This window comes from Lissotriton helveticus, chromosome 12 (assembly GCF_964261635.1).
Source record: "Lissotriton helveticus chromosome 12, aLisHel1.1, whole genome shotgun sequence".
NCBI classification, from domain to species: domain Eukaryota; kingdom Metazoa; phylum Chordata; class Amphibia; order Caudata; family Salamandridae; genus Lissotriton; species Lissotriton helveticus.
The window spans coordinates 228,609,259-228,633,599 of record NC_136073.1 but is presented as its reverse complement, the minus strand read 5'-3'; the positions used below and the strand labels follow the sequence as shown (position 1 = coordinate 228,633,599).

At 44.0% G+C, this 24,341-nt stretch overlaps 1 protein-coding gene across 1 annotated transcript in view; it reads right to left on the bottom strand.

Moving 5' to 3' along the window:
• ZFPM1 (zinc finger protein, FOG family member 1) overlaps positions 1–24,341 on the bottom strand; it is a 325,114-nt gene that overhangs the window by 142,447 nt on the left and 158,326 nt on the right. The window contains exons 2-3 of the mRNA XM_078670312.1: positions 19,241–19,372; positions 9,396–9,491 (exon numbers count right to left, since the gene is read on the bottom strand). Of these exons, the coding sequence (XP_078526438.1) occupies positions 9,396–9,491; positions 19,241–19,372 (228 nt within the window). The remainder of the gene's footprint in view (positions 1–9,395; positions 9,492–19,240; positions 19,373–24,341) is intronic.

Below are 24,341 nucleotides of genomic sequence, written 5' to 3'. Positions count from 1 at the left end.
TTGTTTATTTAGTCACTCGCAAATTTCCAATGTTTAGTCCTGGAAGGAGAAAATAGAACCCGCAGTTAGCGGATACCAAGGGATCACAACCATGCAGAATTGTGTTGTGACATCTACTTTAAGTAAGAGAGACAGGCTGCTTCTGGTGGCTCAATCGACTAATGAACCTACTGCAGGGATCAGTGTTTCTCCACATGACCTTTAGTGTGAATCCAGTTGAGTTCACTCAGCCTTTCATCATCCAGAGTTTTCTTAAAATGAGGTCTTGGATTGCAACATGGGTGTTAGGGGTCATAGATCTGCACTAAGAATTTTAAGATCGAATACAGCCCACCCAATAGTGTTCGCCGCCTCCCGGTTTCTACTACATGTGTGGAGGTGCGGACTGAAATGGGTTACCTCCCCACCAACAGATTAGGTTGGAGGAATTGTATTGTATTTTTTATACTTTTTTATCTAGGTAATATGCAACTGGCTGACATGTTATGAATGATCAATTTTACTCTGTAGGGGCCTAGATCATTGCTTTTATGCAGCATGGTTTTATCTATTTATTTTAGCTACACCATGATTAATTGAGACCCAATTGCTGCTACTGTAGGAACAATGGGCCAGATGTAGGTAGCCAAAAACCGATCGGTAACGGCCGAAAATACCAAATTTCGGCCGTTACCGACCGGTATTGGGCTTTTGAGATGTAGGAGCCCAAAAAAGACCGAATCAGTAAATACGAGTCGATAATTTACCGAATCGGAATTTACCGAATCGGTAAATACCGATTCAGTAATTCCCGTTCATTCCTATGGGCCTGGAGGCCCATAGGTATAAATGGGAATTACCAAATCGGTATTTACCGATTCGGTAAATACCGAATTGGTAAATGCCGAATCGGAGATTCCAATTTTTACAGATTCTGTACATTCTACCAAATTATTTGCTACATCCCATTTACCGATTCTAAAATACCGATTCGGTAAAATTCGGTATTTTAGAATCGGTAAAATAGGATTACCTACATCTGGCCCAATATGCTTTCCTAGTGGGATTGCATTGTTTTTTGTAACATTCATGTTTTTCTAAAAGTATTTTATTCTCCTGCTTTAGTACGATTGAATGTCAACCGTTTGCTGTTACCATCTTGATTCTGTTGATGGCTTTTTAAATGTCTTGAGATGCTTTTGTTTTATGTGTGTACTATGACTTGTGCTTTTATGACTAATGGCCGAAGTAAAGATATTGATAGATTGATAAAATGTGTATCATAACAGTAAACACCTGCTATACAGCACCAAGAAACACCCTGAATGGCCTTGCACTTTACAATTGCAAGTTTATGTCACGTATCCCTGAATCAAGACATTAGAAAATGCTAGGTATATACACACAAATGGCCAGCGTTCTAGAAATCCTGTCGGCTGGGCCACCTCAGCAAAAGAGACTTCCCTACAAGGAAACAACCAGAGGGCTGACACTCCTAGGACTTGTCCTCTGAAGGTCATAGCGGAGCTATAATAAGCCTTAACTGATCCCTGTATCTTACATCACCCGTGAACCGACTGCCCTGCAAGATATTCATATCACCTCTGCAGTCATTATACAAAGAGTCGAGATACAGAAGGAGAGGAGGGCTTAGGTACATCTAGGACTTGTATACACCCAGTATGCAAAAAGGCAAGAGGTTCTCGAAAGTCACACCAGCTCCTAGAAAAAACAAAGATCCGAGGGGGGGGGGGGGGGGGGGGGGGGATCACTAGAGGGGAGGGCACAGAGATTTCAGGCACATGGCTTGTGCTTGATCAGAAATCTGAGGCACAATGTACATCCTTTGTGGACATTCAGGGCACTGGACATGGAGCAGGGAAGTTGAGGGTTACAAAAAAAGCAAAGATCAAGTGTGTTTAGATTTGGGATAAATATTTGTTGGTTTTAATTCTTGGATACAGACCATGTAAATGTAATCCAAACATTGAGATCCTGTTGCATTAATTCAGTTACTGGAATCAAGTTGGTTTAATCCTGAGACACAAACTTTAGGTTTAACTTTGACACAGGTCATGTGGGCTTAATTTGAACATGAAGATTCTGTGGATGTAATTTGGTCCCCCAAGACCGTAGGGGTTTCGTTTTGACATAGGTTTTGGAATCCTTATAATGTCCTTATGAGCTTAATTCTGGTACTGAGATAAAGTGATTTGCTTCCGACACCGAGAACCTAAGAGTTTAACTTAGACACAAAAATTGTGTGGGTTTAGTTCTGACTTTAGGATCCAGTGAGTTTAAGTGAGACAGATTTTGAGGTTCATCTCCGACACTGTGATCATGTGATTTTAATTCTGACACTCATATATTGTTAGTTTAATTCTGTAAAACAGATCTCGCTGGTTTAATGATTTAATACTGACAGAGACCTTGCAGGTTTATTTCTGACACAGATCTTCTGGGCTTACTTCTGATAAACATCTTGGGGAGCTTCCTTCTAAAATATTCCAAGTAAGTAAAACGTTGACATAAACCTTGTGGGGTTATTTCTGATGCATACGTTGTGGGGTTAAATCTGACCCAGATAGTGTGGGTTTAATTGTATTACTGATCGTAGGAATTTAATTCTGGCACATATGTTGCATGGTAATTCTGATATACAACTTTGAGGGTTTACTCTGAGCACAGCTTTTGAGGGCTCAATCCTGCGGCAGATTTTGAGGAATTAATTTGGACACAGATTGTGTGGGTTTAATTATGGTGCAAAAGTTCTGGGTTTAATTCTCACAAACATTGGGTGGATTTAATTTGGAGACAGATCTTACCGGTTTAACTCTGATGCAGCTTTAGTGTTTTAAATTGAGAAACAGGTTTTTGAGGGTTTAATTCTGCCCAGATATACAATAGGGTAAACCTGTGAGTTTAATTAGGCACAAATCTTGAAGGTTCAATTCTTAGGCAGATCTTGCTGGTTACATTTTGACGCAGATCTTGCAAGTTCAACTCAGACACAGAATTTCTCCGTTTAATTTTGACACATCTTGTGAATTTCATTCTAGCAATATTCAGTGGAATTAATTCCAATACATGCCTTGTAGGTTTTATTCTGGCACAGATCTTGTGGGTTAAATTCTGACACAAAGAGAAGGTGTGTTTGAATTAGAGAGATCTTATGTTTGTAATATAGCAAAGTTTGTGTGGGTTTCATTCAGACATCAAGTTCCTAGCGGTTTTATGTTCCATATTCCTCCCTTATTCTAGCCCCCATGCTCATTCATTGCTTTCCACATCCCTTACTGGCCCTTCATTTCTTTTTTCCACCCACGGTCCCAGCTTCAAGTGATTCCATTGCTCTTTCATCACCCCCACCACCCGTACCTGACCCTCCCCCAAGGTGCCCCTCTGTTGCTTCCCACCCTTCATGGTCTTTCTAATGAATATTTTTTTACTTTTACTTCTTTTGGAGGACCCGACAGTTATTTGCTGCCAGGCTGCTTTGCATTAAGTGCTTTAGCACAAGTACATTTTCTTTTTTTCTTTACTCATCCAATTGGCATCGGCCATCTTTAAATGGTAAATAAAAAGGAATTTGCGCGAGTTCAAGAGGGTCATTCTGGCAGACACTTATGGGTGCTGTTAGGGGTCTAACTTCAGTGTTTCTATGTGTCTGACAAACGATTAGATAGTACTAACCCAATATTTGTAAACAGTAATAGAACCTAATTGAAAAGAAACAAAACATTATCAAACATTATAAATGACCCATTTTTTTTCTGGCAAAAGCTTTGGTTTCTTACTCCACCTAGACCAAGCGGGGCTGGTACAGGCAGACAGTCGATCCTGTGCAGAGACATGGCCCTGTAGACGTACAGCAAGGTAGAAATGCAAAATACTGAAAGCCGACCCAGAAGCGTACCAGAAAACAGCAGCAGCATGGAAAAAAAACAAAAGACCCACCAAAACTACCAGTTTCTCCTTTAGAGGGGACGTTCCACCCAAAATGTTCTTATGATCATGGATGCCCCAAAATACAAGAATCTTCCTGTCATTTTCTTTGTTTCCAATGTGCGTTATGTCACATTTGACCAGGTTCAACACTTGCAATTCAACACTTGACAGCCCCCCACTTTTCTCCTTCCTTGCCTATGGATGGAATATGAACATTGAAAAGGCATGAGATACTTATGTTTACTTTGTGTGATGCACACATACACTTATCCACGTAAAGTAACAGAGTACTATGTAACTCCTTTCTACCGGAAAGAAAGATGGTGGCAGTCAAGTAATATCTTATAGCTGGAAAGATGGAAAAAGTAACAAAAACGTTTTACCTTGGAAACAATAACTGGATGATTCTGGAGAGCCATTCAATGCCTCATACACGTATTGGTTGAAACAACCCGTTAAAAGCGAAGTTTTTAGCTATCGTTTGGAGGATTATTATTATTTTTTTTTAAATAATGTGAATGTTGTTTCCCAAGACATTCAATACATAACATATTAACTAATACAGAAAACTTTTCAGAGAGCAATTTTCATTAATTGTCAATGATTGTAGCTTCTTGCACAAAAGATTATGGAGCAAATATATTTTGTCACTTTAGCGTTACATAAAAGATTTGCACCACAATGAAAATTCAGGGAACAAATTGTGAAAGATAAAGATTGTTTTTTAAATTGATAAATCGCCTGCTTGAGAAATCTGTCACAAGTGTTTTTGAGTAACTACTGTGCATGTCGGCTCTGTCAAAATAATAGAGCAAATTGAGTTTGCACTATTTCTGCTGCTTGCGGTACAGAAAACAGAACAAACTGCCGTTGCCACAATTTTTGTCCTAAAATTCCCATTTGAAAACTTATTTGGCCAAGGTAATTAAGTAAATGCAACAAAAACAGGGTGAAATAAGTTTGATCAGTGTTTTGCCCCAGTGCAAAACTGTAGTGTTAATTACACCCAATTTGATCCATTCCTTGTTATAAGAGCAGAAATTTGGTGCAAACATTATTTCTCCATCTTGAGATTACAAAATAGGTCTGACAGTCTTAATACACAACCATAGATGTACAGGGTTCTCGTAAGGTATTTATGTACCCAAATGAGGAAAGTTTTCTAGTGCACCCTCCGCCTTTTTCGGTTTTTATGTGGAAACATCCCGGTTGAATGGGTTCATGAGTGGTGTCCCCAAGAGGGCTGGTACTGGCGCTCCGTCAATTTTGTGCAGAGAAATGGCCCTTTAGACAGACGTAGAGGACCGGAGATATGTAGGGTACTGAGAACCGACAAGGGCCCCAGAAAACAGCAGCTTGAAAATTTAAATCAGGCACACCTTATCTGCCATTCCGCACCACTGCTGCCAAACACTACAGTCAGTACTAAAAAACCCAGAACCCCAGAACCATGCGGAAGAGCAACCCCAGAATGCAAAAAGTGTGTAAAAGTGCAAAAATGTGTGAAACAAATGATGATGATGTAACAGAACAAAAATATTTGGGAAGAAAGCCACAAGTGTATAAGGCTCTGTCTGCCTTAATGGGTAGTCATGACCAGGCTAATGTATGGGCCGCTAAATATCCCAGTGACCCAGGGTATGCATACTTTTCATGCCCTCATAAAAAGTATGTTAGGTTGGACTACTTTCTGTTCTCCTCCTCCATGCTGAGGGCAGTAGGAATCAAGAAGCTACCTAAATTATTGTCCGATCATAACCCGCAAATTATGGAGCTAGAGTCACAAGGGGGGGGGGGGGGACTCAGGCCCAATTCAAATGGACATTTGACAGAAAACGAATTACTAAAAATGTATATGTCCAATATATTAGGCAGTGGGTGGTACTATATTTTGAGATGAACCAGTATAGCTCATCACATGGCATGGTTTGGGATAGCCTCAAGGCGGAACTATGGGGAGAAACAATTTTTTCGTAGGAAAAGCCAGGAAACAAGAAAAAGCGGAAATCAATGGTCTGATTGAAATACTGGGGCGTTAGTAAAAGAGCCATTAGGCAATAAACAAGAAGCTGCTGAGTTAAAATGACGGCAGAAAACAGCGGTCACAAAAGCTGAAATCAGCAGCTATTTTAGTAGGAAGGGGTCGACAGGTTTTTAAACATATAAAAATGAGAGCTATGAATACAGGGAGTCAGTGGGCAGACTGCTGGCTCTACGTACTAAACAGGGGGCCGCCAGGCATAATATCACTGGGATCAAAGGATATGATGGGCAGCAAGCTACAGATTTAAAAGATATCATCAAGGCTTTTGAGAGATTCTATGAGGATCTATATCGGCGGGACAACCATGAACCTATAACTTCCGACGAGATTGAGAGAATTATGGGGGATCAACGGAGGGTTGACGAAGAGACAAGGCAGGAGTTAGAAAGGGACATAACAATCGAAGAGGTTCTACAGGCCCTCCACTCTATGGCCTCAGGGAAAGGGGCAGGTCCTGATAGAATCCCTCTAGAACTCTACAAGGCAATTCAGGTAGAGATTACACCCATACTGTTAGATTTGTTTCTTGGAGTGCACTCGCCAATGCAACTGTTCAAGCACCTGGATACCCTCACGGGTGATTGGTGCACTATACAGATAAACATAACATAGCATAACATCCTCCTTGGTCCCTATTCATTCTACAGTAGACCCCCGATTCTTACGTTTATAATTTGTAAGTATTTTGACATTTCATTGCTCTGATGCCCACCACTTTCATATGCAATATGTTTTCTAGGCCCCGGGGAAATTTTAATTGCGCATAAGTTTGTGAATTTCACCTAAACAATTTCATGTTATGTTTGTTATGCAAATTTTTCAAAATCGCGCTATTATATGAGAGAGTTAATTATGCTAAGATCATAGCGTGGTAACAAAGAGATCGACGAGAACGTAATTGGTTCTTTTTCGCAGAACTTGTGTTTTGCTGGGTTTTTTCTTCTTTTTAGCTGAAAACATATTTTGCACTAAAATATAACACTAGATGCCGGTTTAACGTTTTATGCATAGTTTTGCAGAATTTTCCTGAAATTTAGTGTCATTTTTTCAGAAGCCACTTACTTGAATTTGGCACTCCCCTAGTATTTTCAGCTTAACATTTAGCTTTTAGCTACAGCTATTAAAAAGGTCCATTTTAAGCCCCTTTTCACATTTCCCCATTACTACCACACAGACAGTATGGAGAATATTTTAAAAATCATCTTACCAGAAATATAATATTTTAAATCTTTCCGTTCTTCTTCAAACCTACACGATTGTCTGAAAGATGCTGGATTTTTCATAAACAATAATCACAATTATTCTAGGATATAAGAAAATGGAACTACATAAGCGATCTAGCCAATGCTCTGGCAAACCATAAACAAGGTCATCTGCATAAGACCACTGACCAACAAAATACCAGACATAGAAACACCAAGAGCCCAATAAAGGCAGGGCACAAGTCCTAAAAAAAAAAGTGGGGAGGACGGGGACGTCACGACAGGAAGTGATGTCATGAAAGGTGGCTTGCACCATCAGACTCATTGCCTCCCCTCGCTCACCCCTTAGATTCGATTGCATCAGAGAAGCCAGCGCGTGAGCAGAATTCTGAATGAGCTTCAATCTCGCCCCAGAGAGGCCAAAGAGTGAATGTGTGGCTCCATTTGCTCCAGTTATCGAGCTCCCGGTAAAATAAGTGGGGGGACACGGTCCACCCACGAGGTACCCCGACTCGAGCCCAAATAAAGGTATATCACGTTGGGCTATGAATCCTGGAATTCACGAGAAGCAAAATCTACAGGATATTAGTTATTTAAAGATTTTTAAGAGCATTCTGCACCAAGCTTCGTGCCCTGCACACGTCTGCAACAACTCGCTAAATAAGTGTTCAAGTGGTCCTTTTCAGGTTCTGGTGATAAGAAACTTATGTTACACAAAGTCCTTTTACAATGGATTTACCATACATTAGAGAGTGTTGTAAAAAACACTAGTAGCATGTATATTTAAAAAAAGACATTATAAAACATTTTTTAGAAGAAAGAACAAAGAAATCCTATTGGAGAGTTATTAAAGGATACTGTGGCCTTCAAATCACATCTTACCAATTATATGTTTATGGATCAGCCTCTGCTGCCAGATTCTTTGAAATTCTACCACCACCCCACAATCCTCAGTAAGGACACCCCTCAAGTGTGTCTTCACCTTTACATTGTTATTTTAGCCACATAAGAGCTGGTTGATGGGAGGTGGTTTGCCTTCCACCTGCATTTTGAATCTAACAAAAAAACAAATAATATTACGTTTTGTTCTACCCAAAAACTCTAATACCCGTCATATTTACTCTTTGGTATTGGTAATGATGGACGCAGGCATTTCCCAGACATTTCAAAACAGATAAATGCAAAAAGTTGGGACTTTTTGTTAACATTTAAAATCAAATGTTTGGATGAACTTAAATTCCCAATTCCAAATCTGCTTTATAAAATGCACAGCAAATCTCAGTCTCGGTCAGTCCTGTTACACCTGTATACTTCCGAGAGACTGTATGTGCGTTACTTCCGCTCATTGCACATTAAAAGAGGTGAAGTGTGTGATTCACATTCAGTTTGTTGTGGTTATAAACACACCCCAGAGGTGGTGTTAGAGGGTGTGTTCCCCCATTCGCCCAGAAATCATGTATTTCGATGAATGCAAATTACCATAAAAACCCAAAATGTCATGTAACGGGGGGAATGATTTTTAATACTCTCTGAAAACTCCAATAAGGTCCAGAAACCCCAATTTCCTGATCACTCAATCTAATTCCATCATTGGACAAGATGATCTGCAACAACAGATGAAAATCTTCCACAGCCTCTGGCAGTGACTAGTGAGAATGGCCCAGATGCAAAGCTACTAGGTCTGGGTGGTAAACTCAGCTCCGTTTGTGGAGTTTGCAGAGTATTTCGCACCGGCCGAGCCCTCCAAGTTCCGAAAAACTATTTTTTTTTCCTCGCTCGCGCTCGCCAACGTTAAAATGGTGAATGTGACAAGGAAAATCCAGCGCCAGGCCACTTCCCAGTGAGATTTTTCAACATGGGCAGTAGTGGATGATCGCTACCAGTCGAGTAGAAACCTTTTATTCGTGTTGGGCAAGTGCTGTTCGAGTAGATGGTGCCATTTCCACTGACTTTCCACCATGGGTCAAACACCCGGCACTAAAAATCAGTGCGAACATCACAACCTAATGCACTTTGCTGCTTGCGGAACTCCGAGCAGAAGAGTTTTTAGGTCACTACTCCACGAACTCTGCCCAGGCATAATAGCTACCAAGTGTCCGCTAGCCAAGAGGAGGTTACATTCTTGAAGTTTCCCTTTTAATATAGTAAAGTATGACTGTAGAAATCCCAGCAAGCTAAGTGATGTGAACTAAAATGCCATAACCAACTGCACGGTGACTCACCTGGCCCATTCCACGTCTCCGTCTCCTGGTCACCATTGACAGTCGCTTCATTTTCAGGGGGCTTCGGACTATCTGCACCTTCATTGGACTCAGAGTCTGAAGTTGAAACAAGACAAGACAAGACCACACCATTAAGGAGCTTGCTCAAAGAGGATCATCGCCAGAGCACATTTGCCCTTCCTACAGTCTTTGACATTGCATCTCAGTAGCACCAAGAAGTTTACATACTCTTATCGAGTAGAAATCACATTCGGACACCAGATATCGAAACACATCTTACGCCCAATAAAATTTGCTACTGGAGTGACACTAAAAAGGAGAAGGGCAGTACTCTTCTCAAAATCATGCAGTGATAGTAAATGCACAGAAGCCGGCTTTGTAACTTAAGGCTGTTGTCAAGCAACTTCTCATTTTTGAGGCATGACAAATGCTGTCACTCACAGTGTGAGAGAACAATGGCTGACGTTGGCCGACGTTTGCCCCATACTGTAGTCAATGGTGGGCGACAGCAAAATGTGAGTGACACTTGAACACTACTGTTAAATAGAGCTGACTGAAAGCCCCTCTATGTGTATATGTATTTATTTTTATTATAAATTGTACTAAAACATGAGGCTAGCGAGAAGGCTAAAGCGGTCTCTGGACCAAACTGAAAAAAACACTATCAAAGCGTGAATAACCTTATCCGGCTGTCCAGCATGATTGTGGGATATTGGCCACCTGTGTGATAAGAAAATGTGGTGAGGACGTAACAAGTAAAAACAAGCAAAGTCAATAGGTCTCACCTATGCAAGAGCAATTGTCTTTGCCAGTAATTTTTAGCCATGTTGTACACAAGCGTAGCTGCTGTTCAGCATGGCTAAAAGTTAATGGTGTAAAGGAGATTGGAGTGTCATAAAATAGAGTGTTGTGAAGTAAAGTGTTATGGAGTGGCATAGAGAAGCGTGGAATGGTGTAGAGTACAGTTGAGTAGCATGGACTGTTGTGGCATGTTGTGGAGAGAGTAGAGTGTCAGATTGGAGTGGCAAAGAGTCTCGTGGAGAGACAGTGTGTGTTGAGTAGAGTGTTGTAGAGAAGCATAGCGTGAAGTAGATGGTCGTGGAGTGGCATAGACTGGAGTAGAGTGGAATGGCATATAGTGGAGTGGCGTAGAGTGTTGTAGAGTGAAGTGGCATGGAGTGGTATACAGTGGAGGAGTGGAGTAGAGCGGAGTAGTGCGTCATAGAATAGAGTGAAGTAAAGTGGCATAAAGTGGCATGGAAGGAGTGGTGTAGAGTGGAGTAGTGTCGTAGAGAGGCATAGAGTGGAGTGGCACAGAGTGTCAGAGCGGAGTAGGGTTTAATGGAGTAGAAAGTCATAGAGTGAAGCGTGGTGGAGTGTCAGAGTGGCCTAGAGTGCAGTGGCATAAAGTACAGTGGCGCAGAATAGATTGGTGTAGAGTGCAGTGGCATAAAGTACATAGGTTTGAGAAAAGTGGTGAAGAGTGCAGAGACGAGATTATAGTGGTGCAGAGTGAAGTCGCGCAGCATAGATTGCAGTGGCATAGTGTGCAATGGCATAGAGTGGGGCACGAAAAAGTGGTGCAGAGTAGAGAGGTGTTGAGTTCAGTGGTGCAGAGTAGAGAGGTGTTGAGTTCAGTGGTGTAGAGTAGATTGTTTCAGGGTAGAGTGAAGTGGTGCAGGGCAAAGAGAAGTGGTGCAGGATAGAATGCAAAGGTATAGAGTGCAGTGGCACAGAGTGTAGTGGTGTAGAGTAGTTTAGAGAGGCGTATAGTGCATTGGCATAGAGTGCAGTAGAGTGGCGTATAGTTGAGTACTGTAGAGTAGAGTGCAGTGCTGCAGAGTAGAGTACAGTTTAGTGGTTGAGTGCAGTCTTGCAGAGTGGAGTGCCGTAGAGTGCAGTCTTGCAGAGTGCAGTGGCGTAGAGTGCAGTGGCGTAGAGTGTGCAGTGGCGTAGAGTGTGCAGTGCCGTAGAGTGTGCAGTGCCGTAGAGTGTGCAGTGCCGTAGAGTGTGCAGTGCCGTAGAGTGTGCAGTGCCGTAGAGAGTGCAGTGCCGTAGAGAGTGCAGTGCCGTAGAGAGTGCAGTGCCGTAGAGAGTGCAGTGCCGTAGAGAGTGCAGTGCCGTAGAGAGTGCAGTGCCGCAGAGAGTGCAGTGCCGCAGAGAGTGCAGTGCCGCAGAGAGTGCAGTGCCGCAGAGAGTGCAGTGCTGCAGAGAGTGCAGTGCTGCAGAGAGTGCAGTGCTGCAGAGTGGACTATAGAAGAGCACAGGGGTATATAGTAGAGCAGTGTAGAGTGCATTGGGGTAGAGTGCTTGCGCGGTCTCTTTGAGACATGCTGTATTGATGATATGGACATGACACTCCGCCCACTTTCTGCTGAGATTTACAATTGGCCCCTGTCACTGTCCTCTGTAAATGCTGAATTTTCATTGGTCAATAGGCTTAGTGGTCCCTTTTTAGTACCGTCTTATAACCTCCCATAAGGACACCCCCTGTTACATGTGTTGTTACTTGGTGGGTTTTAATTACAGCATCCGAGCACTCTTTTCCTAAATAGTCTAAAGCAATGCATTTTTATCAAAAATATTCGTAGTGCGGCATTCTGAGCCTTTCTTTTAATATTTGCGGTGCCGAACGCAGCCGCATGCATTTCTTTTTTTATTATTTTTCAGTGGCGGGACCACTCTTTAGCTTTAAAGATCTTACAGCTAAAGTGCGGGTGCTGCAATTGCTACAAAAGTAAAGAAATAGATTGCATTTTAGCTTAAGATGTTTAAAGCTAAAGCGCAGGTGCAGCCATTGTAAAAAAAGTAAATAAATATGGGGAAAAAAGCATGCTGCCGCTTTTTTGTTTTCAATTCGTTTACTTTTGTAGCAATGGAGGCACCCGTGCTTTAGAGCTTTAAACATCTTAAGCTAAAGCGTGGGTGTCCATTTCTTTAAATTGTAAGCTATTGCGGCACCAGCACTTCAGCTTAAGATGTATTAAGCTAAAGCGCTAGTACCACAATGGGTTTACTACACGAGCATTTGCAATGCAATAGGTCTCGCATTTACAAGAGTTTGAGCTACAGCATTGTAAATGATAATGCTAATAGCTCAAACTCTTGCAAATGCAAGACCTATTACATTGCAAATGCTTGTTTTTTTTTTCACCAAGTACAATTACTGAAGACTTGGTATAGGTTTAAATTCTTAAAAGGTGTCCCCAAGGCTTTTGTGCTGGTGCTAACGAATGTTTCGCTGCTAGTGATCAAAGACCACTCACCTTCTTCAGGGCACTCTGTGATGGAATGAAAATGTGCACCTCAATAAAAACAAGGAAATGAAGGAGGAACACAAAGTGGCCTTGATATAGAATCAATCTAGAATGGAAAAAATGACTGTTAAATTCATTTCTGTGCTAGTGTTTTAACAGGATACTTATAAACCAGACATAAACCTCAGGCTAACCCTCAGTGGTTCCTAAACACACAATTATCACACTATATGTTATCCATGCATTCCTTGTGCAACCATATCATGCTTGTACTCTTAGCGCAATCTCACATTCTAAGTGGTAATGTGCTACCTTATATTCCTTCAGTCATTGTGAACCTACGTTTCCTTGCAGTGAGTCACCAACCGGCACATGATCCTAATGCGAACATGCCACATTACTGTGTGGGAAGGGGGTTCCTGGTGAGGTAAGACTTAAAAGAAGATATAAAGTAATGCACCTTAAATAGGCTGAAAATCTCAAGAGAGAGGCAAGGCGGAGCCGAAATATGACTATCAATGTACTACCAGCTCCAACGCAGAACAATAGTGCAACAGAACCCTAAGAATAAATATACCACAAAAACAGGGATAAATAACAAGACAAACAGGCATAGGACAATGGAACAGGGAACTGCTTTGTGGATAAATTACTTGAAACCTTTGCTGTTGTAACTCTTGTCCAACACAAAACTCATAGCCACAAAGGCGCTGGGAGACCCAAAAACTGCAACTAAGTCCATTATCAGTGCACCAGACAATAGCTGCAGAACAGATATTAAGGTCATTAAAACTGGGGATCCCAGATAATAAAAGCAGGTCAGACCTGCAATGTCATTAAACTGGGTTCCCCAGAAAAAGGCAGTGGGCAGACCTGTGCCGTCATTAATCTAGGGCCCCAGTTAGAAGCAACAGGCCTCACCTTCACTTCACTGTCATCTAAACAGAGAGTCAAAAACATTATCAGCCTTTCAAGACGTTATCATTAATACAAAGGACCCTAAGGCCTATTACATTCTCCTATTAATTTTCTCTTCTTGATGGGTTTACCAATTGGTCATTTAGATAGACTTTTGCTATGTAACTTCTGGCCCAGTGTATGTTGTTGCTACATTTACTACACTGGAACAACAGCATCTGTTTGTTGTTACGTGGCTTTTTTTGTTTAGAAAGTGCTTGTCATCTGAATGTTTTAGTGATAAAATGACTGCTTCCCTTCTGCTCTTTAGACTGTGCAAATAATCTTAGAGCGGGGAATGCCCTTTTTCAGAAACAGGCTAGGACTTTTGAATACATGGCAAAGATCAAAAGATTGTTGAGTACAAGAATTTGAACAAGATCACAGCAGTGACTGTGTAGCCAAGTGTTGAACATATTCTAAAATGAGGGCAAAGGGAAGCACTTACTAGACATCTGATTTTCTGATTCCTTCCTACGAAATGCCAACCTACTCTAGGGGAGGACACTGTAGGAAACGTAAAGATTTCCACCAAAAGCCAGCTCCTTGGGGAGGCTCAGACCAACGTAAAGCACCCAAACTACCAACCCCTACAGCATAGCTGCTAACAGGCCCAATGTCCCGTGGGACACCGTCAGCAAGTTCAGACTTTTGTGGCAACAATACTTAGCATGCTGGGATTGGTGAGCCCAGACTTACAATATTAAAAACAAAACTACAACTCCCAGAGTGCAATGTGTTGTTAGCTAAAAAGCCAGGACTGGCAGGAGGCATCACAATACAGAAGGCAACTTGGCTACTAGGACGGAGCTACTGGCTTCCAATCGTACAAAGTATCTGGAATGCAAACCAGCTAATCTGTGGTTGACCGGATCGTGTATGGGCCACTCCTTCCAAGGTTTATAAGTAAGATAAGAGTAATCTCTATTTAAAGGAAACTTACAAAAGGTCCCAGGTAGGATTGAAGGTGGCAGAAGATTATCAATGGCTTAACATTCAATGGCCATAACAGGTCCAAGATTGAGCCACTCAAGCACCCCTATTTCTGCCTTCTAACCGCTGACCCTCAGCTCTCCACTCTGCAGCAAGATCCTGCTTCCAGCTGTACGTCCAATCGTCCAAGAGGCGGGCTCTATTTGTCGTGTACTCATAGCAACTTGATAACCATTATTTTCTCCATTAACGGCTGTTGGAGATTGGGTGGATAAGGTTATCTGGATATGACAGTGCAGCAGATCGGAGCACAAAGTGCATGTTTGCCTTTACATCCAGGGCCGATAACCATTCCCAACACAATCGATAAACGCCACAAATAACGCCCCAGCGTGACGTCATTCGTATTTTCAGATTATTAATGGAGGCGATAGTGGTGTGATTAACATCGAATAAATCATCCCTGCGGTGAAAACGTCTGATTATTTTTGGTTATAAATCAAAGTGGATGGCATATTGATTTTTATCCACGTCCAGCAAAAGAGAGAGAAACAGCGGTAGGAAAAGGCTGCTGCCATTCAGCTGGGGAGCCACGGCTAGCGTTGGGTGTGCTATCGCTTCATCAATTTTATCAAACTGGCTGGTACCAGGTGCTACCCAGGCGCTGTTCCCACTTTCCAGCAGCAACTCAGATCAGATAAGGACGCCTTGCTTCCCTATCGAAGCAAGAGGGCAAAGTCTTCTAACAATGGCGGAAGAAGCATGGCTGCTGCGTTGTGAACTCGATTAGTACCACCAGTCACTGGATCCCACCCGAAAACAAGACGAGCAAGGATCTCATACAGCTCCAATCGAGTCTAGGTTTAGTCTCCTGAAAATGAGCCTCAACACTGGCTTGAAGCTCACATGCTCCCAGGAATTATGGAAATTCTTAATTGCCAGGGTTATCGCTTGATTAATATGACGGAAGGGCTGCTGGAGAACGAGCAAGGCTTTTTAATCCCAGGGATACATTTTGATTAAAGGGTCAGCCACTTAATGCACAATACAAGATTAAAATATTTCACTGGATCAATTTTCAAGATCAATGTTCTAATGATGGGAATGGATTATCGGTTACATGGGGATACGTGTGTATGTCGCTAACTGTCTTGGCTCGGATACCAATCAATGCACGCCCAAGAGCAGCCATGCGTGTCCATCCACCGGTCACTAACCTTTTTTTCGTCTTCCCACAGACCTATTGTGGATTCTGCCTGTTCTTTATTGTGAAATATGTGCCCGTCTTCCTCTAACCATCAGCAGCTGCCCGTCTTACTGTGCCCACTAGCAGCTGCTTGCTCCCATCCACCCTTGGCTAGTTGCCCACTTGCCTCTGCCAAATAGCAGCACCATTGTTCCTATTGCCCCCTGGTAACTGTCCTTCGCAATCTGTCAAATATAGCTGCCAGTCTCCTGCCCATGGACAGTCGGACTGTCAAAACTTTCGGACTTCCAGCCTCACTGTAGGATAAGTACCACACTGAAGATCAGCTCATTGTTCTAAGTTTTCTGCAGCAAAACCAGAAAACATTAATAAATGTCTTCATGGCCAAGGTTTGTGAGGATCTTCTAGAAAATTATATCACCACACAAGTCTCTGCTACTGGCAATAAAAAGTGGTGGGGCAGCTGCAGGGAGGGGATTAATAAACAAAAATGTAAAAAAAAAAAAAATTAAATGTACCTGATGCTACTGCCCACCTCGCACTTTGGTGCTAGTCTGCTTCCTGCTCCTAGCAGTCCCTGGGACACCATCAGAAACTCCCCACCCAATCCCCGCACTGCTCGCATGCTACCTGAGAGCAGCAGGGAGATTTGCCTGGGCGGACTGGTTCAACACTTGCTCAGGCACTGGGAGTCTGTGCTGTTTCTCCACCCGGCTGTGGAATACAGCTCGGTTGGAAAAACCTATCTACTCGTTTCTGTTTGGATGGCCTATGGCGGCAGCCAAACTGACATGCGCACTTATAAATGCACTCCACAACTCTCCCATTACTCAGTCCCGCCCTTCCCTGCAAATGCTTCGCTGAGCCAGCAGCTGAAAAATGAAACAATAAAATATCATTTTTTTTCAGTTGCTGGCTCTGAGCTAGTGGGGCGACGCTCCCCTGCCATTGCAGGGAAGCCGCCACTGAACAGCACTAGTTACTGACCCCAAAAGCCAAGACCGTAATCAGGTGCAAGACTTCTTATTTAAATAGGGACACTCCCGCCTTGCCCCTTAATTTTTAGGGTCGACTTCTGCATCTGGCATAGACACCTGCAATACTTGGGTTTCCTGTTTTTTACAAGCATAAAAGTTAGATCTTGCGAAGATTAAACAAGGAGTCCAAAGTTTACAATACTAACTCTCAAAGCCATTAGATTCAGACTGTCTCCAGAAATTAGCCTGACTCCAGCAGTATGTATGCCAGCAATAGACTATCAGTTCTTCTTGACCAACTTTTTCCAGTCAAGCTTTTTTCCCCGATTAAGCAGGAAACAAATGTCTGCACAGAAAAAGAACGCCCACCTCTCCCAGGCTTGTTCCAGATTTCCTAAACCTGTAGCGGGTAAACCACTGCACTCAAGTCTTCAAGTCCAGAGGTCTCTTGCAATTATGCCCTCTTCTTAGTGTATATATGCATAAAAAGCCTAGGTCAGACCAAGGCTAACATGGCGTCCAGAAGGTCTTGTGTAAGAGACAGATTTCGTTTGTGAAAGGGAGGGGAGATGTTGTATGAGACTACTGATTTCCATACTTTGTGCCAGGTTTCTGTCGTAGCGGGTTCTTGGGAGTCCCATTTAGCTTGTATTCTTGAGGACAGGATTGAGGACTTTGGTTTTAAAAGCTGGTAGAACTTGGAGGATTGGTGACCAGATTTATGAAAAATAAGGATGGTCTTGGTAAGAGAGGAATCATTAGATGGGATTTTTCGTTTAGATAGACTGACTTTAAGCTTCAAGAAATTGTAGAGCTTCTCTTAACATCAACTTTGAAACTTCAGATTCCAGCATGATTACCTCTTGGCTACAGTTATTTATTTTGCGATCCTCAAAACTTTTTGGTGATTAAACCTATGTTTGGGAGAGGCATTTCTCCTATCACTACAAACTCATCTCATTTCTAACTCTATTGTAGGGTGATGCTATGTGTATTTTTTGCAGGCAAGTTTCTCATGTGGTATAATCGATAACTGCCGTGGTACCATTTACTGTAATTTATACCAATTTTGATTTGCTTGAACTCCACAGCATCGGCTTCACAATACTGGCTACCACTGGATAGCAACAGTTCATCAAAGTTAAGTAGATGTGGAGTTAAGAAAAGTAAAGCCATGCTTCCATATGTGTGCTGACAGTATGTTGGTAGTCGTTATAGTGGAGTCAATATGTGTCTATGTTGATATTCTGGACCTTGATATTGTGACTTAGAACCTATTAAACACCCTGAAGTTTTACATTCATCCCACATTGAGATTCCTTGGGCATCTCTTAACTTTCTGCATCTCACTAATGTGGTTTCTTGTATGCATGGTGGTTATGCAATTTTGTGTTTAATCACCATGGCCTACCTAATTCTAGTTTTCTTTGCCATTGGTTCACAAACCATAAAGTAGATGTTTCCTAAAAACCTGCTCAACAATGTCTTATAGGACAGAAGTGGAAAAACCAAGAGCATTAGTTAACACAACTAAAGTAAACTCACCATGCAACACAAAAACTAGATGGTAAGCAAATGAAAACATAAATAAATAGGTTTCGAAACATCCCTTTTTAGTTTTGTAAGAAGCCGACCTGACTAAGAGCCTTGTCAGATCGAGTGTGGGAAATGATGATAGGAGGAGACACTGGAGACAAGGCATCAGAAAAGCTATACTTATGAAGGAAGACAGTAGAGTATGAGAAAGGCAGAAGAGGGCATGATAAAACATGAGAAGGAAAGATCTAGGCAGAGAAAAAAAGAGACAACAAACTAGAGAAGAGGGGTATAAAGAGAGAAAAAAGGGGGAAACTTCAAAACATTAAGAGCCCAAGAAAAGAATTGAAGGAAGAAAAGAACATAATGAGACAAAAAGGATGGATACAGAGAGATAAACGGTATAGAAGAGACCGATAGGTTGGGAGGCAAACAACAAAGGAAAGGAAAAAGGAAAGCAGAAGAGACAAGGAGCATAAGAGAGAAAGAGCAAGGAAAGATACAAACAGGTTGGGTGGCATGAGTGTGAGGAACAGGGAGGGATAGAGGAACGGGTGGATTAAAAGTGAGGAAAAGAGAAAGAGCTACTTAGAAAGAATAGAAGAGACGTAGTGAAGATGAGAATAACAGAAAGATAAACAAAAAAGACAAGGTAATAAGAAGAGGCAAGGCCAGGAATAGAAGAAAGAAGAAAAAGCAGGGAGAAACAATGGAGCAGTGTGGGGTGCATAAAGGGAAGATGGGAAAGAGGAAGAGCGAAGGATGTGTAATGAACAGGAAGAAGCACAGAGCGAGAAAACAAGTAAAGAGAGTGAGAACGACAGGAATAGCGGAGAGAGGAAGAAAAAATTAGGGAAAGCTGAAGCCATACAGCGGAGGGCAAAATGAAGAGGATGGTTTAGGAGAGCAAAAGCAAGAGAACAAAAGGTAGCAAGTGGATATGACAGAAGGGAAAGATCATAATATAATGTTGGGTACCCTCACTGCTGGAAGGGGAGGTGCTCTCCTCTTCTGCGGATCCGTCCACTTCAGAGCATGTTCCGTCTCTCTCCAACTGGCTGTTGTCCTCAGGACCTCTCTCTTCTCCATCCTCCATGTCACCGAGGGAGCCTTGAAACAAGAAAAGGAAGCTGTTATATGTTTTTGTCACAAAATGTACACCCACCTAAGACCCCATAACTAGCCTAGTTAAAAGGATAAGGTGGAGCATTAATACAAAATATTGTCAATTGCAACCTAACACAAACTAACACATGTTCTCACATGCCCCCTCTTTCCACTAATGATCACACATAACTTCTGTTACTTTCATCTACAACAAAGAAACCGAAGTGAATGCATGGAATGGTTTGCTTCGGCACACAAGACTAAATCTAGTACCGAGCAATAACCAATAACACTGGACTATCCGCTAACATTTGTTCCTGAGCAGTATGCTGCCCGACATAAAGCACTTCAATTGCTAATCAAGGGTAGTAAGCGCTTTATAAATACAACTACAATTACCGCAATATTTCACGCCCAGCAGTGCACATAACAATCCTCTCAGATATTGTAAATTAATTGGTAAAGGCCTCTGGCTACAAACACCAGGTATGAATGACAGCAGCACGGTAGCCACACCCACATGAATGATGATCCGACAGAAACAAGATGTCAGATTCCAGTCTTTAGTGGACTGCTCGGAACAAGGGTGTGAAGGATTGTGGTAGGGAAAATCGAAGCCAAAATGTCGCGGGTGACAGTATCGTGACCAGAATAACGAGGTATAAAATATCAAAAAAGGTAAGTGCACAGAGTAAGTATGGATTTGCTATTCTTTACTACACATGAATATATCCATACCACCAAGGTAGGTATGTATGTGTAGAGTTATGTACAGAAAATGTATATGAACTTACCTTTCGACATTTTGTCCTTCAATATTCTGGTCACGGTATTGTGACCAGTCAATATTCTGCCTTCATATTCCCAGCCCACACCAGTGGGAAGCTACATGGAACTCAGATGGCACTGCAAAGCCGTCAAATCATGCTATACAAATCTCTGCAACACAACAATCCCTCAATACAAAAATCTGTTTGTCGTTTCTAGCGTTTAAGCATCCCTGTTGACTTAAAGTGACTATACCAAAACTATGCTAAACCAAAGGTGGTGATGGACGGAGCGTTGACAATACAAGCACTCACCCCCAGTCAACTGATCTGGGTTTAATCCATCACCGTTCTTTAGCCCACTCTGCCACCCCAGTTCAGAGCCAAGCCATGCCTTCCCTGGACCGGAAACAAGCTTCCGAGGACCGGTTTCTGGCATTACAGCCGTCTTCAGCCCGGCTTGCTTGAATCCAGTGGCAAAGTGAGCAAGGGACTCACGTCTACCAAAACTATAACACAGTAGAATAAGCGAATGCTGCATGTGGATTCAGTGCCGTAGCAGAGAACAGCTTTTCTTTGCACCTTTAGATTTATAAGACCTCGGTGCCAGGGAACCAGCCACAAGCCAGATTCTTTATCTGCCGTAACCTATGTTGGCTCTTCAGAGCCAGACGGGCTAGTCGTGCATGCAAACTGCAGTGTGTGCTACTGCAAGGTAAAGCAAATTCAATCCTTAATTTGAGTCTGCGGTTTCAGGTGTTCAGCTCCGGCACTTAATCAACACCAGAGCTTTTAATGAGCACCAGTGACTATGGTAGGCACGGGAAGATTAAGTGATTTACCCAGAATCACAGGATGTTGAGCCGACGCAGAGACTCAAACCTGGTTCTCCAGCTCCAAAGTCGGCGGCTCTGGCCTTTACGCCATACCCCCATCCACACTTTCATGGTTAGTAGTTAGTTCTGTTTTAGGCAGTGCTAGCAGGAGAAATAGGCTGGTGCAAGCTGCCTCCTGAAGAGAGCCCCGGCACTAATTTTTTTTTACAAATTACCCACTGAATAAAGAAAATCCAGGTGGCTTAGAGGTGGAGTGGGCTAGAGGGACCTCAGAAAGTCCCTCTGACAGGGCAAAGCTCAGTCATTCCCTTGAGTCTGCCATAGTCCAGGCGACATTGCTGCCAAGTTGCCAGACTCAGATATGTCCCCATTTTCCTGGTAGGCAGTTTACCAATAAGACCTTCAATGTTCTTTTAAATTTAGAAGGAAGGATTGCCAGAGACGAAGATACAAGCCTCCCTCTTATACTGCAAGGTCAGAGGCATGTCCCTGCCAACTCATGCCCCTCCACCTGCAAGCACGAGCATCCCACAGAACGCGCAACCTCCCCTTTCAACCCCCTTCTACAGCTGCAGCCACGTGACTACTCCGCTCTGCATCTAAATATGCAAAGTGGAGGCAGGCGAGCAAAACAGAGGGGAAGATTATTATAAAAAGAAAAAAAAACACAAAAAATATTAACAAAAAAAGAAATCTCCAGGAACAATGTTGTCCGACCTCAGCGGCTGCGCGTGACTCCAGGCGTGGATATTTACGCGGGGAGAACAAAGACGCCCATCATCTATACATCATCCCCAACAATGAGCGTGGATAACAAGGCAGCCGGAGAGGGGAAGGCAATTTTTCTAATTCTGCTAATTTCAGTTCCAGCACAATTAAGAACGGGGGCTGATAATATTCCGAAACAATCGTGGGCGAGCAAATCGCCCGCTCGCCTTGTAAATGAAACATCGTTAGGCTAATTCCTTGCTTCACGCCTGCACAGCTCTGCGGTGGCTGATAAAGTTAACCCTCCCCTGCTTTACTCCTTCAGCTGCTGCACCAGTGGCTAGAGCTCCTTCGCTCCCCAATGAGGCTGTTCTTATAAGACTCAGCTGGCAGTCTGCACCTGTACCATCTGCAAAGATGCCCCTTGGCATACACATGCCAAAGGGCCTATTCTGCCATTTAGGATTGCCTTGATCTTCCATCAGGATTTTTTTTAAAAAGAGTTTCCAGATCACTGGATAGGATGTCTAGGTAAGGGTTCTTACACTCCAGGTCACCCACCATGGTCTTGCATCACTGCTAATGCTCTCCAGGACATGGTGCATGTTCTTGATATGTTGCTTCTGCTCCCAGGTCATGGCTCATGCTCTGAGATTGATCGTTTTGTCTCTCCTGACCTTTGTTCATGCTCCTCAGATTATGGTTCATGTTTTCCAGGTCAAGAACCAGGCTCCCTTCATTGGTGATACAACCATTAATAAGATGCTCCAGCTATAGGTCTGTTGTTGTCTCTCCAAGTCACTGCACATCCCTCTCCAAGTCACTGCGCATCCCTCTCCAAGTCACTGCGCATCCCTCTCCAAGTCACTGCGCATCCCTCTCCAAGTCACTGCGCATCCCTCTCCAAGTCACTGCGCATCCCTCTCCAAGTCACTGCGCATCCCTCTCCAAGTCACTGCGCATCCCTCTCCAAGTCACTGCGCATCCCTCTCCAGGTCACTGCGCATCCCTCTCCAGGTCACTGCGCATCCCTCTCCAGGTCACTGCGCATCCCTCTCCAGGTCACTGCGCATCCCTCTCCAGGTCACTGCGCATCCCTCTCCAGGTCACTGCGCATCCCTCTCCAGGTCACTGCGCATCCCTCTCCAGGTCACTGCGCATCCCTCTCCAGGTCACTGCGCATCCCTCTCCAGGTCACTGCGCATCCCTCTCCAGGTCACTGCGCATCCCTCTCCAGGTCACTGCGCATCCCTCTCCAGGTCACTGCGCATCCCTCTCCAGGTCACTGCGCATCCCTCTCCAGGTCACTGCGCATCCCTCTCCAAGTCACTGCGCATCCCTCTCCAAGTCACTGCGCATCCCTCTCCAGGTCACTGCGCATCCCTCTCCAGGTCACTGCGCATCCCTCTCCAGGTCACTGCGCATCCCTCTCCAGGTCACTGCGCATCCCTCTCCAGGTCACTGCGCATCCCTCTCCAGGTCACTGCGCATCCCTCTCCAGGTCACTGCGCATCCCTCTCCAGGTCACTGCGCATCCCTCTCCAGGTCACTGCGCATCCCTCTCCAGGTCACTGCGCATCCCTCTCCAGGTCACTGCGCATCCCTCTCCAGGTCACTGCGCATCCCTCTCCAGGTCACTGCGCATCCCTCTCCAGGTCACTGCGCATCCCTCTCCAGGTCACTGCGCATCCCTCTCCAAGTCACTGCGCATCCCTCTCCAAGTCACTGCGCATCCCTCTCCAAGTCACTGCGCATCCCTCTCCAGGTCACTGCGCATCCCTCTCCAAGTCACTGCGCATCCCTCTCCAAGTCACTGCGCATCCCTCTCCAAGTCACTGCACATCCTCTCCAAGTCACTGCGCATCCCTCTCCAAGTCACTGCGCATCCCTCTCCAAGTCACTGCGCATCCCTCTCCAAGTGACTGCGCATCCCTCTCCAAGTCACTGCGCATCCCTCTCCAGGTCACTGCGCATCCCTCTCCAGGTCACTGCGCATCCCCCTCCAGGTCACTGCGCATCCCTCTCCAGGTCACTGCGCATCCCTCTCCAGGTCACTGCGCATCCCTCTCCAAGTCACTGCGCATCCCTCTCCAAGTCACTGCGCATCCCTCTCCAGGTCACTGCGCATCCCTCTCCAAGTCACTGCGCATCCCTCTCCAAGTCACTGCGCATCCCTCTCCAAGTCACTGCGCATCCCTCTCCAAGTCACTGCGCATCCCTCTCCAAGTCACTGCGCATCCCTCTCCAAGTCACTGCGCATCCCTCTCCAAGTCACTGCACATCCCTCTCCAAGTCACTGCACATCCCTCTCCAAGTCACTGCGCATCCCTCTCCAAGTCACTGCGCATCCCTCTCCAAGTCACTGCGCATCCCTCTCCAAGTCTCTGCGCATCCCTCTCCAAGTCTCTGCGCATCCCTCTCCAAGTCACTGCGCATCCCTCTCCAAGTCACTGCGCATCCCTCTCCAAGTCACTGCGCATCCCTCTCCAGGTCACTGCGCATCCCTCTCCAGGTCACTGCGCATCCCTCTCCAAGTCACTGCGCATCCCTCTCCAAGTCACTGCGCATCCCTCTCCAAGTCACTGCGCATCCCTCTCCAAGTCACTGTTCATCCTCTCCAAGTAACTGCGCATCCACTCCTGGTCAATGCGCATCCTCTCT